The sequence below is a fragment of the Polypterus senegalus genome, chromosome 2 (genome assembly GCF_016835505.1).
Source record: "Polypterus senegalus isolate Bchr_013 chromosome 2, ASM1683550v1, whole genome shotgun sequence".
Classification (NCBI taxonomy): domain Eukaryota; kingdom Metazoa; phylum Chordata; class Cladistia; order Polypteriformes; family Polypteridae; genus Polypterus; species Polypterus senegalus.
Window position 1 is genome coordinate 69,333,149 of NC_053155.1, and position 15,631 is coordinate 69,348,779.

The 15,631-nt window shown below is 36.2% G+C and overlaps 1 protein-coding gene across 11 annotated transcripts in view; it reads left to right on the forward strand.

The window, feature by feature from the left end:
* inpp4aa (inositol polyphosphate-4-phosphatase type I Aa) overlaps nt 1–15,631 on the forward strand; it is a 166,173-nt gene that overhangs the window by 105,012 nt on the left and 45,530 nt on the right. For 4 of the 11 annotated variants that reach the window (XM_039743891.1, XM_039743887.1, XM_039743889.1 and 1 more), the window contains 3 exons: nt 5,634–5,820; nt 7,356–7,574; nt 11,061–11,325. In XM_039743891.1, coding sequence (XP_039599825.1) covers nt 5,634–5,820; nt 7,356–7,574; nt 11,061–11,325 — 671 coding nt within the window. The remainder of the gene's footprint in view (nt 1–5,633; nt 5,821–7,355; nt 7,575–11,060; nt 11,326–15,631) is intronic. The other 7 variants (XM_039743895.1, XM_039743894.1, XM_039743893.1 and 4 more) reach the window with 3 other exon arrangements.

Consider the following 15,631-nt stretch of genomic DNA (forward strand, 5'->3'; position numbering starts at 1 on the left):
AGGGTTGATTTTATATTCATGATTTTTATTTATGATACCAGTTGCACAAAGGTATACACTAACTAAGGTAGTGTAAATGAATTAGGACGATTTATGAATGTGGATTACTGATTCTGAAGGCATGCCACAGATCAAGAGATGATAATTTATACCTTTAAATTCTGAGCTTATTGACAGGATACTCTTGCATTGGATTTAGCAGATTTGCTGGGGCTCAAAAGATAATTTGTAAGAAATATACTGTAGTCTGTGCTAAAATGTTTAATGACTTCTTATAAAATGGATCTGCAGTTCATTTGAGTTTGTTGGCTTTGCTTATAGATTACAACTTGAATTACTGTAACACTGGAACATATTAGTTGCCCTACAAGAATATTTCGTATTGTTAATCTGGATAAAATGTCAATCTCCTATCCATTTTACAAATCTGCTTTTTATTACAAGGTCAGAAAAAGCTAATCTTGTCAGCAAAAGGCATAATTCATTTCAGTTCATAACATCATTTTCTCATACCTGCTTATTCTGTTTCAGGGTCATGGGGTGCCTACCCAAGTAGCAGACTAGGTGCAAAGTAGAGAACAGCCTTAAATGGAGTGTCTGTTCATGACAGGGTTCACTGACAAGACACACACACAAACACACGCCCAACCACACTCAAACTCACATTAACATGAGCCCAGTTAAGAATCTCCAATTAACCTAACATGAATGTGTTTGGGATGCAGGAAGAAAATGCACCATCGCCATACAGACAACTATCATCTGCAGAATTCAGATCTAGAAACCTGAATTTGCGAGGTAACACTGCAGATAATCCTGCAGTCCCTACCTGTATGTTTTTTACATAATTACATCAATAATGACATATAGTTACAGCAGATATAAAAAGTCTACGCACCTCTGCCAAAATGGCAGGTTTTGTGTGACAAAAAATGAAACCAAGATAAATCCTGTCAGAACTTATTCCACCTTTATTGCAGAATTGCAATCTTTAAAAACAAGGTGAAAACAATCAGAAACTGTTTAGTGAAAAAGAAAACAAAATCATACAAAAACCTGGTTGGATTAGTGTGTGTACCCCCTAAATTATTTTTTAGTCGAGGCACCTTTTGACTGTATTAAAGCACTCAGACTTTTTATGTAAGAGTTTATCAGTGTGGCACAGTAGCAACTGGTTGCAAGTCTTTGGCAGACCACAAGGTTTTCATCAATCATAATGAATTTCTATTTTGACCTGATTATTTTCATGTGAGAGAATACAGACTCACACTGATAGGTTGATTAAAAAAGGCAGAAAATTTAATGGGGCATTAATGTTGAGATACTTTTAATAGTAGCTCCAAGAATCCCATTTCATCTTGTTCTCATCTGAATGTCATTTTCCAGACTAATAATTTCATTTTCTGCTGCTGTTGTGTGAAAGTGAGGTGTGATCCCCTCAATACTATATCTTCCACATCTAAATTTGTTTAAAATGTGAAGCATGTGAATGTGGCAACAGGGTCCACCAATGTAATGTAAGAGAAACATGTTTTGAATTCAGATTAGATGTTTTGAATTTGATCAGTTCAATGTGCACTGCTGAACATGTTGATATCATTTTTACTCTGCACTTGCAGCTTGACATACAGCAGTTCAGAAAGGTCTGTGAGGAATAAAATACTAAATCAAGAAGCCACTGATAATCTTTAATTTGGCAAGTTCGTAATGTTTAGATGACTTGAAAAGCTATTTCTGGCAACATCTCTCAAAATTTTAACAAATATTTATCTATACTGAGCAATCACACATCAATATGCAACAACAAGTTTGTGTCATCTGCCTCTTCCTTGTCCAGGTATAAACAAACCAACCTGTGCTGTAAGCTTTTTCCTTGAACTGAGCACACACAAAGTTCACCACAAAGTCCATTACACTATTCATATTTAAAAACTTTCTGCACAATTTTCAGATTAATTATATAAAAAATAAATAAAATCTGGAAAGATTTCACATTTGTTTTGCACAGTGTAGTAAATCTATTAGTTATCAAATTGTAAGTAAAAATGCTTGCATGCAACTGTACTCTTTGTAGTTCACCATAGCTTCACATCACCTTGTTACAGAATTCTTTGACAAATTAATGTATTTATTTATTTCATTTTTGTGAACATGGATTACACAGAACGATATGATGATTGTTACTTTTCTTCATGTATTAGGTCACATGAAAACTGACAACCATGTTATGGTGCTGTTTATTCAGGCACCTTCAACACTTACAAGGCACTTGCATACAAGTGTAGAAAATGGTATAGCATTATATGCAGGGCATGCCCTGAATATGTGATTAGTCAGCTTAAAAAGTAAATAGTCAGATAGCCCATTTATTAATAATTTGTCACCAAATATTCTTGCAGTTGACTGCCAAGCACCCTATGATAGACCAGATTTACTGGTTTGCCACCCCCAACATTGAGGGTTGGCAAGAGGAAGTCAGAACAGATTTTTGCCAACTGAGGGAAGTAGATGATTTCAAGCCTGAAGTGGAGTAAAGTCCAGAATGACAAGAAGGAGGCCAGTCATTGCTAAGTGGCAGTATAGGGTCTTTAAATGCCCAAGAACTAGACCTGCCACTCTTTCCATCTAATGTCTACTGAAAGCTTAGAGTGCAGATAAACCAGAATTGGATGGAAAGAATGCTAGCAAAGGAGAACCACACCTAGTCTAAAAAATAACCCTGAGAAAAGGTGTAAATCTACTTTACCACTGAAGAGCAAATGAGTTTACAGCCAGCAGTCATGAGTAGGGAACACTGATGGGAAGAACAATAGCCAAACATGGAGGTGAGTATGGGCAGAAAGAAAGAGAGACAGAGGTGAAGTGAAACTTTTCTTTTGCTTCTGCAATGGGCATGCAAGTAAGCCACACCATAGTGTGGACACAATTTCAAGACAAATAAATGTAGGTCAAGAATAGCAACAGTGTTTGTTTTGATTTCTGTACACTTAATTTTGTTTATGCGTACTTTTGTTCTTTATTAATGGTAAAGGTACCTTTGTTTTTATATTGTTTGATCATTTTGTATTTATTCTGGGTGTGTTATGTTGCTGCAAAATTCCCCTCCTATCTAATGTTAAGCTGGCTCTGAATTTTAAAATTATTTCCTAAATATATTCTTCCAACTTGTGCATCATTTGGGGGCTGCATGGTAGATTCTAAACTCTTCAGTATCATTACGTAAACATCATTCATAAAATTTAGCACAAATAGAAAAATGTATTACCAGAATAGCTGTGTTACCCATCTAATTAACATAGTAATCAACATAGACCATATTTGTTTGTTTTTAAAGTTGTGCTTGGTAGACTTGGTAGCATGTGATGCAGTTGGTGGAATGAGCTTCTTTTGAGTTTCTTCACTGACTAATTTTACCTTTTTTTATTTTGTAAATTGGTATTTTCCTTATTTGGCTAAATACTGTAATTATTGCTTACCTCCCACTTGAAAAATTAGATTGACAGAATAACAGTTGTTGAAAATATAGTTAGTGTTCTGCCAGTGCAGAAGATTTAAAGAAGTATCAGAATTGGGAAAGGACCGGGATATGAAATGTTGCAAATAACAAAATTAGCCAGTAAATAAAGGAACTAAAACAAGCAGCAAGGTCCTAAACGTTAACTCTGACTTGTAGTCAGTAACATTTCCATAGTTGTATTTTTAAACCAAAACCCAGCATCAAATCCTAAAAAAATAAAAATATAGTCCAAATCAAAATATATTGCTAAAAAGATGGTTAAAGTAAACTGCATTCTGCCAGATTAAATAATATCTTACAGGTGAACGGAGAACCAAGCTCTACGATGAAACCACAGAATGGTGGTGTCTTATAAATCCAACATGGTGGCACAGGAGAATAATATAGAACAGCAAACAATATAATGTATAAAATTTATTAAGTCCATAAGTTAAGACAAAGAATAAATGTAACAAAATTTCAAGTATCCTAGGCAAAAAAAAATTTAAAGAATAGATGTATTACCCATCTAATCCACATAAAAATCACGATAAACCTCACTTTTTTTTTTTGTCCATTTGTCTGGTAAAATAATATGCACCCAATCCCTTTCTCTTGCAGTGGCCTTTTTCTGTTCAGATAGAGCCACCCGTTTTCACCGCTTCCTCTTGGTGTCACTTGTTCATCGAACTGACCATGCTTATAGCCAAAGTGTTCTTCTGGGAAAGAGTGGCAGTGGTCATTACTACATTGACATGGTTTAGCAACTCTAGGCTACTTTTAATGTGGCTTTGATTTCCCTATGTGCACATCAATTTATCATTATTTTTACTCATCCATTGCTCACCATGCAGTCGTTGGCATTACAGCTATAAACCTCGACCATGTGGCCTGAGTGGATGCTGAAAAGCTGCTGGTATATACAATCAGACAACAGACACACACACTAGTCCTTTTATTTAGGTGTACTAAGAAAAATTCCTTGAGCTCACAAAAAAGCTTCCAATAGAACTAGAATCATGACAGTGAGTAATACTGTTTTTGGTAATAATCATATCTTTCAATCAGCCACATACAGTCCTTGAAACTTGAAAACCTATTCAATAAAGATTTATTTTATTACCTACAAAAGATGAAAACGATCTGTTGATATTACATTTGAGACTAACACGGTAAGTAAAGATGATGTGTAATTTGACCTCTATGGCTGTAATTAAAAATAAAACAAAATAAAACATTTATCAGTTCAATAAATCTAAATAATTAAACATTTTTGGCCAGTCTCTGGCTAAATGACATTGCTGTGAAACTTAAATGGCCAATGTTTTGTCTAGTAATTCTGCTTCAAAGCAGCATCAAATTTATATGAATCATTTCTTCTGAGTTAAAAATGTGGTCACTTTTTTAAAAATATATATATGCATATATTTTTTGCTGTAGATGCAGATTTGCATGATATATTTGATACATCCAAAATTTAAAAGCATCACATAATAGAGTAGTAAATTAAGTGTGACTTTAAATCAAGTTTTTTCTTTTGCTTTGTTTCCACATTCCACATCACATGATAATTTAATTGTAAGCCTATTTTTAATAGTTTTGTGCACATATTATATGGTCACTGTTACCTGTCATTTACTTTTAGATCCTATACAGTACAATATGCTTAAACCTTGACAACTAGATCATACTTACATTTTATTGTTTGCTAGGGGACTGGGTGCAATTATTATCTAAACAAAATGAAAATAACTGTTAGACTAGTAGAAAAGTACCAAGTAGCTAGAATTTTAAACTATCACACAACAACACATAATTTTTTATTTTTTATATGATGAAGAAATATTCAATGAATTTTGTTAAGGCTGATTTTGAATAAGCATGCATTAAATATCAACTGCAATATTAGTAATACTGCATTCCATCTCGATGGAATTGGGTAATTTTTAATTTTGTGAATACTACCAGTCATCCTAAAGTACAATATAGAGAAGTGTATTGGTTTCCAGGTCTGGATATAAGTTTTACCTGGTACAGTTATGATCTTTGTTGTGAGTGCAAAATCATATTATAAATTTTATGAATGTTTGCCAATGAGTTGTATATAAAAGTATGACTGAATTCTCCTTATTTGCAGCAGTGCTTTGTCCAGCTCGCAGTCACTTGTGTACATCCCCCAGGACATTTTGAAGGCAAAGGAAATCATAGCTCATATCAATACTCTGAAGACCCAAGTCAGCTACTATGCTGAAAGACTTTCGAGGGCAGCCAAGGAACGATCCTCAAATGGACTGGAAAGAACTCTTGCCATCTTAGCAGATAAGGTGTGTAACAATAGCCACATAATACGTTGAACATTCAAGGCTACTAAAGCCTATTTGAACCCACATCCTGTGAGTGTTTTATTATCTGTTAAAAAAACAAGTTACCTTACATAATACTATGGAATACCAGAAGCCACCTGCATGAAAAAAAAATTAATTACCTCATACCCATAACCCCATTATTAATTATATCTCTAAGATTTTCATAATGCTACATGCTAACTTTATTGTTTTAACTTCATAAATTCAGGATAGGATACATACATTTTGTATTCTAAATATATATTAATGCAGTAAAATATAATGTCTTTAATATAAGTATAGTAAAGTATTTGCATGTGTAGAAATAATTTGGTTTATTTCAAATTCCTTAAAATTTCTATAAGTAACTTTTCTTCAGTTTGCATAGCTTTACAGAGCCATTGCTATGTTTATTCTGCTTTGAAAAAACCTTCACATACACCATCACATTTGTGGAAAACAGTTAAGAATCTCCAATCTATACTAAGTTCATTTACATAAGAAATTTGACTAATGAGAGGAGACCATTCAATTCATCAATTCAATTCAATTATTGCTCATTTACCTGAACAATTTGATCAGCTGGGTCAAAATTTCTTTTTTTCAGCTGGGTCAAAATTCTCTATTTTTCTCTAAAGGCAGTTACCATCTGCATCCTCAAAAAGTCTCAGTAACAGTTCGTTTTTTTGAGGAGGCTAAAAAGCATTGGGGTGTGTGCTAAAATGCCAGTGAACTTATAGTTCATCACACTGTGGCTTGATAAATAGATTTGTCTGGATCACAAGCTCCACGAACCGAATATCCATACTGCATCTAAATTCACTGGGACTGACCTTCTACAGCCTCATACCATCTGCTTTACCCAATGCCTAAGGAAGGCTAAATCCATCATCTCTGATGCCAGCCTTCCAGGTCATCCCATGTTTTCAATTCTGCCCTCTGGTAAATGCTACCAGACCCTCACCACTTACTCCACCTTCTTCAGGAATAGCTTCTTTCCTCAGCTGATCTTCTCTGCCCTTTACTGCACCCACCTGCTGGTTTACAATATGTGTAATTCTGCAGTATATTACATATGTATTGCCATCTGCACTTTTTTTACTACTGTTAAACTGTGCAATAAATGTCTGTGCAGTTTTGTTTTGAACTATGTACATTGGGTCATTCTTCTGCCACTCTTATTTTTTGTATTTTTTATTTATACATTTTCTTATTGTCTGTATATACTTCCTTGCTCCCCCTATCCTTCACTGTAACTGTGGCACAAGAATGTCATTAGTGTATGTAAGTTCTAATCTAGTCAATGAAAATAAGCAGAGGAAACTGTTTAGTTTGAACAATATTTTTCTTGCAGTAAAAAATATTTGGACAGACTTTGGTAGTAAACCTATAATCATAAAATCTGCATTAGTCCACCAACATTCTGAACATTTATCCTTTAAATATCTTATATAGGATGCCCATGTCTGTTATGATATTGCTAATATTAACAACTTTTCATTTTTGATGTGTAGACACGCCAATTGGTTACTGTCTGTGACTGTAAACTGCTAGCAAATGCAATCCAAGCATTAAATGCTGGCAGACCAGAATACATTGCATCCAAAGCCTCACCAACATCTGGAGATGCAGACCAAGTAATGTTAAGAAATGATCAAGACACTCTGGTGGCTAAATGGACAGGAAAAAACAGCAGATCATCTCTGCATGTAAATTGGCATGAAGAAGAATGGGTATGTTAATTATTACCTCTGCTTTTACATATAATTTGTCAGATCTGTTTGAAATATGGGTAAAACACTATCATTAATCTTACATTAGAGGTCATCTGTGTAAAGGTGTAAATCAGAATTTGTAATCCTACATAGATTCAATTCAATTTATTATTATGAAGTGTACTTTATAAGACCACCTTGATGTACTCTATAACAACATCAAATTGCACTAAACAAATTCATAAACACAAAGCTGAGCACAAGAAACCTGATATATTAAGTGTGTATGTGTATATCAAACATAAACTGCTCAAAAAAATTAAAGGAACACTTTGAAAACACATCAGATCTCAATGGGAAAAAGAAATCTTCCTGGATATCTATACTGATATAGACTGGGTAATGTGTTAGAAACGAAAGGATGCCACATCGTTTGATGTAAGTGAAAATGATCAACCTACAGAGCCCTGAATTCAAAGACGCCCCAAAAATCAGAGTGAAAAAATTATGTGGCAGGCTAGTCCATTTTGCCAAAATTTAATTGCAGCAACTCAAAATTGTACGAAGCACTTTATATGGCCCCTGTGTTCTTGTATACATGCCTGACAACATCGGTGCATGCTTCTAATCAGATGACAGATGGTGTTGTGGGGGATCTCCTCCCAGATCTGGACCAGGGCATCACTGAGCTCCTGGACAGTCTGATGTGCAACCTGGTGGCATTGGATGGACCAAAACATAATGTCCCAGAGGTGTTCTATTGGATTTAGGTCAGGAAAGTGTGGTGGCCAGTCAATGGTATCAATTCCTTCATCCTCCAGGAACTGCCTGCATACTCTCACCACATGAGGCCAGGAATTGTCGTGCACCAGGAGCCACTGTACCAGCATAGGGTCTGACAATGGGTCCAAGGATTTCATCCTGATACCTAATGGCAGCCAAGGTGCCTTTGTCAAGCCTGTAGCGGTCTGTGTGACCCCCCATGGATATGCCTCCCCAGACAATCATTAACCCACCACCAAACTGCTCATGCTGAATGATGTTACAGGCAGCATAATGTTCTCCATGGCTTCTCCAGACCCTTTCACTTCTGTCACGTGCTCAGGGTGAACCTGCTCTCAACTGTAAAAAGCACAGGGCACCAGTGGTGCATCTGCCAATTCTGGTATTCTATGGCGAATGCCAATCGAGCTGCATGCTGCTGGGCAGTGAGCTCAGGGCCCATTAGAGGACATGGGGCCCTTGGGTCACCCTCATGAAGTCTTTCTGGTTGTTTGGTCAGAGACATTCACACCAGTGGCCTGCTGGAGGTCATTTTGTAGGGCTCTGGCAGTGCTCATCCTGTTCCTCCTTGCCCAAAGGAGCAGATACTGGTCCTGCTGATGGGTTATGGACCTTCTATGGCCCTCTCCACCTCTCCTAGAGTAACTGCTTGTCTCCTAGAATCTCCTCCATGCCCTTGAGACTGTGCAGGGAGACACAGCAAACCTTCTGGCAATGACACGTATTGATGTGCCATCCTGGAGAATTTGGACTACCTGTGCAACCTTTGTAGGGTCCAGGTATCGCCTCATGCTACCAGTAGTGACACTGACTGTAGCCAAATGCAAAACTAGTGAAGAAACAGTCAGAAAAGATGAGGAGGGAAAAATGTCAGTGGCCTCCACCTGTTAAACCATTCCTGTTTTGGGGTCATCTCATTGTTGCCCCTCTAGTGCATCTGTTGTTAATTTCATTAACACCACAGCAGCTGAAACTGATTAACAACCCCCTCTGCTACTTAACTGACCAGATTAATATCCCATAAGTTTCATTGACTTTATGCTATACAGTACTCTGATTAAAAAGTGTTCCTTTAATTCTTTTGAGCAGTATATATATATATATATATATATATATGTGTATATATATATATATATATATATATATATATATATATATATATATATACTGTATATATGTATATATATATATATATATATATATATGATAATAGGGGAAACAGCATTGGAGTAGTTGTTGTACTGTTGCCATGGGAGAAAATAATAAGCCTAGGCTTATAATCTGTTCATCCATTTTCAGTACCCTCTTATTCTAATTTATAGTGCAAAATCTACAGAGAAAGTGCCTAGACTGGGATTTGAATCCAGTCTTCTGGATCTGTGAGATAAATTAAAAACTACACCACCGTGATCACCACTTACCCTGAAGTTAAATTAAGAAAATACATATCTACAAATAAAATGTAAACTTTTCTGGATACTGTGGTTTTAGAGTAAAATACCTAGAGAAAGTAACATCTGAAAATCACCCCAAGTACCAATATTTAATTTAAAAAAAACTTCTTAAAATTTGAAGACCATTGGGAAATTTGCAGACTTGTCTATCTTAAAACAGAGAAATGTTATCTGTGACTTGAACTACAAATTAGTTTACTGTTTCAATTTTACCTTGATAGTGGATATACCAACTTGTATAGTTTGTAGATTTTTCTCTTTTTCACCTCCAGTAGTTGCTACTGACAATAAATAGATCCCCAATACAAGTTAATAGAAAATAAGCAGTCTGGGTGCGCAGGGTAGGGTAAATTGCTATCACTGAGAAGGGTTATAGAAATATGATAACTCTGTATATGTCATAAAAGACACGATGTGAGACAGGCATGACAGAAAAACATACAACACAGAAGACACAGGCTGGTTACTATGGAGGAATATTTCGGACAAAATAAAATAAATAAATAAATGCACAAATAAATAAAAGTACTGTGAAATGTGAGCATAAATAAACAAAAGTACTATGAAATGAGTGCCTAAATAAATAAATATGTCATGAAATGAGAGCATAAATAAATAAATGTGTCACGAAATATGTTTTTTGTTGCTTATTTATTTATTTAATTTTGTCCGTAACATTCCTCCAAACCGTGAAATACGACTTGAAATAAAACAGTCACTTTCACTCATCAAAGTTGAGAGGGTGGGCTCTAACACTAATGATTGGTGAATTGATAGCACAAGAATTAATTGGAAAAATGCTTACTACTGCCAATGAAATGGATTCTGCCGAAGATATTACGTATTTCAGAGAGAGAATTGAAGATTTAAATCTACTGTCTTAACGGGCCTTCTGTGCCACTAAACATTTTAGCAAAATCGGCATTACCCACTCTATCCTATACATCACTATGACACTGGGAATCTCCCAGAAATGTCTAAATAAATCATAAGAGTTTTTATATGTGTAAGATGGACAGTCTAATATATTCTAATATAGTGTCTTTGACTCATTATAATACTTGCATCTGTTTTATAAGAAGGCAGGTGAACATGATATATAGGGCTAATAAAACTGTTGTGATATCTGGACGATCTGTGTTAAATTGTAATTTTATTATATAGAATAATAAAATGCATATGCTCATATACTCGGGTATTCGTGTGGCAGTATGGTTTTATTCATTTTTATTTTGATATTAATAACATACTATTCATTTTTGAATAGGAAAAAGTGTGGTTGAATGTTGATAAAAGCTTGGAGTGCATTATCCAAAGAGTTGACAAACTGCTTCAGAAAGAGAGGCTACAGAGTGATAGTTGTGAGGATGTGTTCCAGTGTGATGTCACCTGCTCAAACAAGAAAGGTAACCTGGACAATCGTGCATACTGGATTAATCCAGACTTCTTAGATGAACATAGTGTATCTCCATCCTCATCATCACCATCCTCTTCACCAGAACCATCTGCATGCCATTCTCTGAGTAACACAAGTGCGTATAGGTGAACTTTCCTTTTTTTAATTAATTTTACAATTTTTGCTTATAATATCTATATTTTTTAGTTGCATGAAATGGAAAATTACAAAAGTGCTGTATGTTTTAGATTTTTTTCTATTAATCTTGGCACAATTCATCATGTTTTGTAAACAGTACTAACCGAGTAGCAACATTTATTGTAACAAATAGCAAGACATATGTTAGTTTGCAGATCATTTGGTTATTCAGTTATTAATGTGTTTTTTAAAACTTCACAGTAATCATGTGATGATATTCAACTATAGGAAAATGAATCTGCCACATAAATTATTTTTAAAAACATTAAGCGTGCAGGATATGTTATCAGATGAAAGACTCATCAAGAAAGAAGCTTTTTTCTTTTTTTGTTATCCAAATTTCCTACAGTTTATATGGACAGCACTTAATGGAGGCATGCAGTACAGGTGATTTTTCCATTTTTTGTCTTTTATTTGCATCTTTCCTAATATGCCACAAAACCTTCACCTGACTGCATGGTCACTGCATGTATTTCAGTTTTAGTATAATCATTTTCATTTTCACCGAATAACTATCATCTAATTTTTTTGATGCTGGTCTTTTTTTTTTTATTATTAAATAAAGCTGATTTTTTTTTCAGGGCAGCAATTCCTGTCACATCAAGGCTAAACTATGGGGCACTAATGTTTTGTTCATGAGTTTACTCCAGCAGTGTTAAATTAAAATGTCTGATTATTGTTTTGTCTTGCCTTACCTTTATCCTACAATGTGATTTTGGTACAATTCAGAATCTCCCTCTGTTCTCTTGTTTTCAGATGATCTTTTTTTGGTATTCATTTGTCCAAAAAAAGACAAATATTTATAGAGAATTTATCATAATTATCATATCTGTAAAAGGTAACACACATATTTAATGTCTAATTTTTTGTACATATTTTCCATTAAACATTCTATAATATTACAGGTGTTGGGCAAAGTTATGATTATTGGGACAAGGCTTTATGCTGTGCTCTTTCAGAACTATTCTGTACCCACTTTTTCACTTAATACCAGATGAACAATCAAGAAATAACACTCATGAAATAGATTTGTTTGATGTACACTTTTATCATATGTAGTATATTATGACATCTCATGCAGCTACATAAATTTATGAGGTTTGAATATTAAGACAGGGTTCAGTATAGAAAATGCCATTCATGTCATGCCATTTTGCTGGAGAGATGGGCGAAAGGCTACATGTTTAAAGAACAATTGCATTAAAATAAAATGTTATGCTGCATCACTGACTACACAGCCAAAAGTATTATGTGTGGGAAAATAAGGAATCTGTATGGATATCCTAATACAATATTGTTTTTCTGTTGCTAGAAGGATTAATGTGATCGTAATTCTGAAAAAAATAGCCACTAAGATTTCTGGACATTAAATGGGAGGAGAAAAACAAACATTTTTCTAGGCTTATTTCCAGTATAGTTCATTATGTCTGTCCTCTGTGCAAAAGTCTTTCATTGTTTAATGTTGGGGAAAAACTAACTGAGAAGATTTTATGATTTTTCTGTCGACTAATGTACAGACTTAAAACAATCAGTAGCCCCATTTTGCAAAACTATCATTCAGAAGCTTAAATTCTCATTTTTAGAAACAAACAAAAAGGCACTTAATATATTAGCCTGTCAAATATTACAGATTTACCGTAGAAAAAAATGTGAACAACTCTAACATAGCCCTAGCTGCTTCTTTGAATTAGTGTCTGAGAGAAATGAACTTGCAAATATCAGTCTGCTTTAAGTAGTAGGCACTACTAGCCAGCAGTCACTGAGTGTGAAGTATAAAGTGCTAGTCTGAATTATTATTCCATTATGAAAATAAATTGATTTTAGTTACAAGCATTTTTCCAAAAAACATTGGAACACCCTGGGGTTGTGTGTTTAGCCCATTACTGTTTGCTCTGTTCTGTTGTGAGCAAACTCTATCAGTCAGATATGCTGACAGCTAGGGGAAAGTTGTATAGCTTCAAAATTATATCATGATACTTCAGGGAAATTTGCAATAATTATATATATGCATATGTAGAAATAAAATGTTGAATGTTTTATTGTTGATTACAGATTACAGGCGCCAGGTTTTATTGGTGCAAACAAATTAAAGAGCATTTTCCATCCTTCTTTTCCAATGAGCTATTGTCATTGATGACAGACTACCTAATTCGCAGTGTGAATTATTTGCCACAAGGTGCCAGCAGCAGCAGGATCATTATAGTGCAATAGTAGTGACACAGCATAAGTCAAATGTAAACACAAAAGTAGCCTAGGTAGTGTTTTCCCTGGAAATCTAAAGTAAAAGTATAACATAACTGTTGAAGATGTTTAATTTAACAATAATCGCTAAAGTAACTTAACCTTGTAACTCTTCAGCAGCTTGCACAATATTGTCACCTAATAAAGTCAAGTCAAGTCAAGTTGGGGATCATGCACTGGTACAGTGCGTTGCCACATCCACTACACGACAAAACAGCTCAGGATCGTGGTTGGCAACCCCCCCAGACACGCGGTCCAGTCCCACCCTCCGGAAATGGCTCTCTATCTGTTACATGGGCGACCCCTTGGCCTGGTCCAGTCGCTCGGGTCCCCAACAATGAGAATGTTACAAGCTGGATCACCCTCAGGGAAATGCGTCACATGGCCATAGTGCCGTAACTGACGCTCCCTCACAATGCAAGTAACTCTTCGGGGTTCCATGAGCAACCGCTCATTTGACACAATGTCAAAACCAACTGTACCCAAGGATTTTCGGGAGAGACACAGTACCAAAGGAGTCCAGTCTTTGTCTCAGGATGCTAAAGACATGGACCTTTGTCCATTTTCATAGATATCGGGAGCGCCACACACCCCTTTCCAGCAACCTCATGACCCCCATGCGCTCCCAATCCGTCTACTGACTTCATAGGAAGAATCACCAGAGGCATGAATGTCACGGCCAAGGTAAGTAAACTTCTCGACAAGGTCGACACTCTCTCTGCAGACAGACACACTGCTGATGGTTGTGCCCAAGAGGTCATTAAAGGCCTGGATCTTGGTTTTTATCCAGGACACTCGCAAGCCCAGACACTCAGACTCCTCACTCAGTCTCTCAAATGCCCAATCAGAGCCTCCATTGACTCCACAAAGATCACGGCATCGTCAGCAAAGTCAGGATCCGTGAATCTTTCTTCTCCAACAGATGCCCCACAGCCTCTGGACCCCACGACCTTGCCCAACACCCAGTCCGTACAAGCACTGAACAGAGTAGGAGCAAGAACACACCCCCGATGAACCCCAGAATCAACCTGGAAAAACGCAGAGGTTCTACTTCCACTCTGCACAGCACTCACAGTACCAGTATATAGGCCGGCCATGATATCTAGCAACCCTTGAGGGGATCCCACGAACCCTCAGAATGTCCCAAAGGGCAGTAAGATCAACTGACTCGAACGCTTTACGAAAATCAACAAAGGCTGCAAAGAAACTCTGCTGATATTTGCGTTTCTGCTTCATGAGAACCCTCAGTGCCAGGATTCTGTTGATGGTAGAATTCTTAGGTGTAAAAAACAAGACTGTTCCGGTCGCTGGTACATGAGCAAGTGATCACGGATCCTGTTGAGGACGACTCTAGGAAGGACCTTACCCAGCACCAAGAGCAGTGTTATCCCCATGTAGTTGCTGCAATCCAGGCAATCACCCTTCCCTTTCCAGCTAGGGATGACAAGTCCCATTTTCTAGTCAGTTAGGATGATGCCAGTCTCCCAAACGGAAGCAAAGATTGTTTGCAATGCCAGGAGGACAGTCTTACCACCAGCCTGGAGAAGTTCACCCCAGATACCATAGATCCCTGCAATCTTCCCCCCCCTCAGCTGGCTCACCACCTGTGCAATCTCAGTGAGATTGGGTAGTTCATAGCTAATTGGAGGATCGGCCTCTAGAACCATGAACACTAATAAACTAAACCTATTAAAACTGACCTAAAATTTTCAGTACAAATGTCAACAAACAGCAGCAATCCAAACAAAACTTCAGTCAAAACATAAACACTCACTGCTTATAAAAATAAAATTAAAATTCTGTCAAAATTTAAATAACAGTTGCCTTGCATCCTTTTCTTGGATTATCATCAAATGAGGTAGAATATCAGTGCTAGAACTGTTGCATTGCCTCTTATTTCTTGTTTAAACATAAAATGGATATACCATGAAATGAAGTAAGTTAGAATGTCGGTGCTGGAACTGCACAAGTAAATACTTTTAAGAGTTAACTAGCCACACTGC